This window comes from Nansenia antarctica (assembly GCF_963989245.1).
Source record: "Nansenia antarctica genome assembly, chromosome: 15".
Taxonomy (NCBI): Eukaryota; Metazoa; Chordata; class Actinopteri; order Argentiniformes; family Microstomatidae; genus Nansenia; species Nansenia antarctica.
The window spans coordinates 23,190,458-23,193,919 of NC_137685.1; the positions used below are offsets into that span (position 1 = coordinate 23,190,458).

Consider the following 3,462-nt stretch of genomic DNA (forward strand, 5'->3'; position numbering starts at 1 on the left):
AGAGAGAGAGAGAGGAGAGAGAGAGAGAGAGAGAGGGAGAGAGAGAGAGAGAGCGAGAGAGAGAGAGGGAGAGAGAGTGAGCTAGAGAGAGAGAGAGGGAGAGAGGGGGAGAGAGGGAGAGAGATAGAGAGAGAGAGTGTGAGTAACGGAGAGAGGGAGGGAGAGAGAGAGAGAGAGTGTGAGTAACGGAGAGAGGGAGGGAGAGAGAGAGAGAGAGAGAGAGAGAGAGAGAGAGAGAGAGAGAGAGAGAGAGAGAGAGAGAGAGAGAGATGAGCACTGACTGAGAGAGGCATTAGATTTTCATCCAAAGCGATATCTGTTTTTTTATTCTAACCCTCGGCTGCACTGTTAGATCGTCTAACGGAAAAGAGGTTTTTTTGGGGGACCCTGTTTCTTTAGTCGAATAACGGTCCCGTTTGGTCGTTGGTTTGGTTTAATTGAAGTGTATATTTATTGCGAACTTCTCATATTTCTATTTCCCACTTCTACTTGGAACTGCACCATGAACAGTTCGTGGGCACCTCTCGGTCTCGCACCTCTGGAATGGTGGGGATTACGCAGCCGAAAAATAACGGGGAGCATGTGAACGCAGATGGAGTTGGGGATTTATTGCAAAACACGGGAAAGATGACCGTCTTCTCATTGTGCTTGCTCCTGTGCGCAGATCTGCTGGATTTAGCCTTCGGTAAGTCAACCTTTCTGCATTTCAGACAGTGAGAGTTGGATACAAAAGCCTCTCCGTGGTGAGGTCATAATTTCGGAATACGCGCGTGGAAATCAGATGCCTCCGCTCAATGTGTTCATATCAACTCTTATAAATGTTGCCCGGTGGTATTTTCGAACATAGATCACTGTATGTGGCTTCTCAACATTATCATGTCAACTTTTCCCCCATGCCGATGGAGTCACTGTTCCGCTGTTGATGCATATGTTATGCCTTTGCAGATTCCGTTTGTGACAATTGGCATGAGATGTCATCGCATGTTATAGGGGCTGGGTAAAGGAGATGGCATCGCTGGGTAGGGCTGCATAGGGCTCGGTAGGGTTGGGTAGGGCTGGGTAAAGGAGATGGCATCGCTGGGCAGGGCTGCATAGGGCTCGGTAGGGTTGGGTAGGGCTGGGTAAAGGAGATGGCATCGCTGGGTAGGGCTGGATAAAGGAGATGGCATCGCTGGATAGGGCTCGGTAGGGTTGGGTAGGGCTGGGTAAAGGAGATGGCATCGCTGGGTAGGGCTGCATAGGGCTCGGTAGGGATGGGTAGGGCTGGGTAAAGGAGATGGCATCGCTGGGTAGGGCTGCATAGGGCTCGGTAGGGTTGGGTAGGGCTGGGTAAAGGAGATGGCATCGCTGACTAGGGCTGGGGTAGGGCTCGGTTAGGGTTGGGTAGGGCTGGGTAAACGGGATGGCATCGCTGGGTAGGGCTGGATAGGGCTCGGTAGGGTTGGGTAGGGCTGGGTAAAGGAAATGGCATCGCTGGGTAGGGCTGCATAGGGCTCGGTAGGGTTGGGTAGGGCTGGGTAAAGGAGATGGCATCGCTGGGTAGGGCTGGATAGGGCTGAGTACAACAGGGAGGGGGACGCAGGGTGCATCACACGGGGCTCTTATTATATCCTCCTAATGTACCATACCATGCAGTGTGATATCACTCGTTCCTCTCCTCATGATTATCTGCTGTGAATACAACTACTATACGCCTACAGTAATCACTTACTGCTATCATAACTACAGTAGCCTACTATGACTTTTAGTCTAATATTTGCAATGTGATTTAGTGAAAATCAGCAACAGATGTCATTACCTTTTGTTGAAGGCATTCCGCTGTGTTCAAAAATCTTGTCCGGCTCCCATTGACTGTAGGCATGCAGCTCATGCGGTCTCCATAATAACCTGTAAGGAGAGTCAAACACCGACTCCCATTGATGATTAAATGAACAATAAAAGTATTCCGTATTGACGACAACTAATTGCAAATTAGCAAACTATCTATAAATGTAATAGTCAATCTGCCCTTAGGAGAAAGGAGCTTATTTTTTTTATTTTTTTAAAAGGCCCCTATTCCCTCATTCAAATAAACATGTTACAGACTAATTAATCACTGAATCCCAATTTTCAGATTGGCCTAACTCATATTGTGTTGTGTGTATGTATTTTAAGGGATATGCTTCCTTGGCACAGTATAATACAGTCAAATGTAGCAGTCACAAGCACAGTCACTATCACTAACGGACTAAGACCTTGGTTTGCCATTTGTTGCTTATGGTGGCAGTACTTCAGATTATCAGGAAGGACCCATCAATGAGCGATGTTAAGCTAGCTAAGGATATACGCAAATGTTGGTGTTACGTGCTCTGATCTTGACTTAGGATTCCACCCTTGTAAACTAGTCTTTCTGCAGCGGACAGGTTCAGTAAACTACTGTACACTTGCATGGTCAGTAACCTTGCTGAGAGCTGGGGACTTGTGTTAGCTTGTGGTGCTAATTCCTGGTCTTGAGCTAACACTGTGGCATGCAGAGAACCTAGGTTCAAACCCAGTCAGCCACATTAGTTCCATGATTCTGTTGGGGGCCGATGTGGAGAGTAGAAGGTCAAAGGGTCAACGTGTTTGTAGAACTATGCTCACATGATCAGTAACCTTGTCTGGGAGTTAAAGAATTGTTTACTTGTTTGCTCCCTGATGTAATGCCCTTGGAAAAATGGTAAATGGACTGCACTTGTTCCAAAGCACTTTACAATGGCCTCTCGTTCACCCATTCACACACACATGCACTCACTAATGGCGGCAAGCTACCATGTAAAGCGTGGGCCCCGTCATTGGGAGCAATTATGGGTTCAGGGTGTCTTGCTCAAGGACACCACGGCACGTGGACAGGAGCAGCCGGGGATCGAACCACCGACCTTGCAAGCTTTAGGCGCCGCCCGCTCTGCCTCCTGATCCACAGTCGCACCCAACTACTGCCACCCTTAGCGGTAGCCCGGGCAACACTGTTTTGTAGCTCCCAGACAACCCGGGTCTAAACCCAGTCTAGACACATTTCTCTATTTCCATCTCACCTCTATGGCCATAGCTGCAGCTGCTGTGTAAATGCAATTGAAACTCCATTTGCTAACTCGGTCTCTGTTGCACTGACAAGAGTATAGAATGGAGTATGGAGGGGCGCTTAGGTGGCATAGCGGGTTAAGCGTCGACCATGTAACTGCAGGGTCCCCGGTTCGAATCCGGCTGGGGACATATCCTGCATGTCATCCCTCCATTCTCTCTCACCCATCCTTCCTGTCTAATTCTCCACTTTATCTATCAATAAAAATGAAAAATATGAGTGGGACTGCCCCACTCAGAAAAAATTACATAAAGAATGGAGTATGGAGTATAGGGACTGGGCCGTCTCCTCTCTAAACATAACAACAGCTTAGATCAGGTGTGTTTTACACCAGGTGTGTTTCAAAGTCATGTGGTACCTGC

General features: G+C 48.1%; 1 protein-coding gene across 2 annotated transcripts in view; it reads left to right on the forward strand.

Moving 5' to 3' along the window:
- Nucleotides 1-543: 543 nt before the first annotated feature.
- The window catches only part of igsf21a (immunoglobin superfamily, member 21a), a gene marked incomplete at both ends in the record, with an annotated part of 184,822 nt that continues 181,903 nt past the window's right edge, over nucleotides 544-3,462 (forward strand). For both annotated transcript variants that reach the window (XM_080545555.1, XM_080545556.1), the window contains one exon: nucleotides 544-685. In XM_080545555.1, the coding sequence (XP_080401681.1) occupies nucleotides 544-685 (142 nt within the window). The remainder of the gene's footprint in view (nucleotides 686-3,462) is intronic.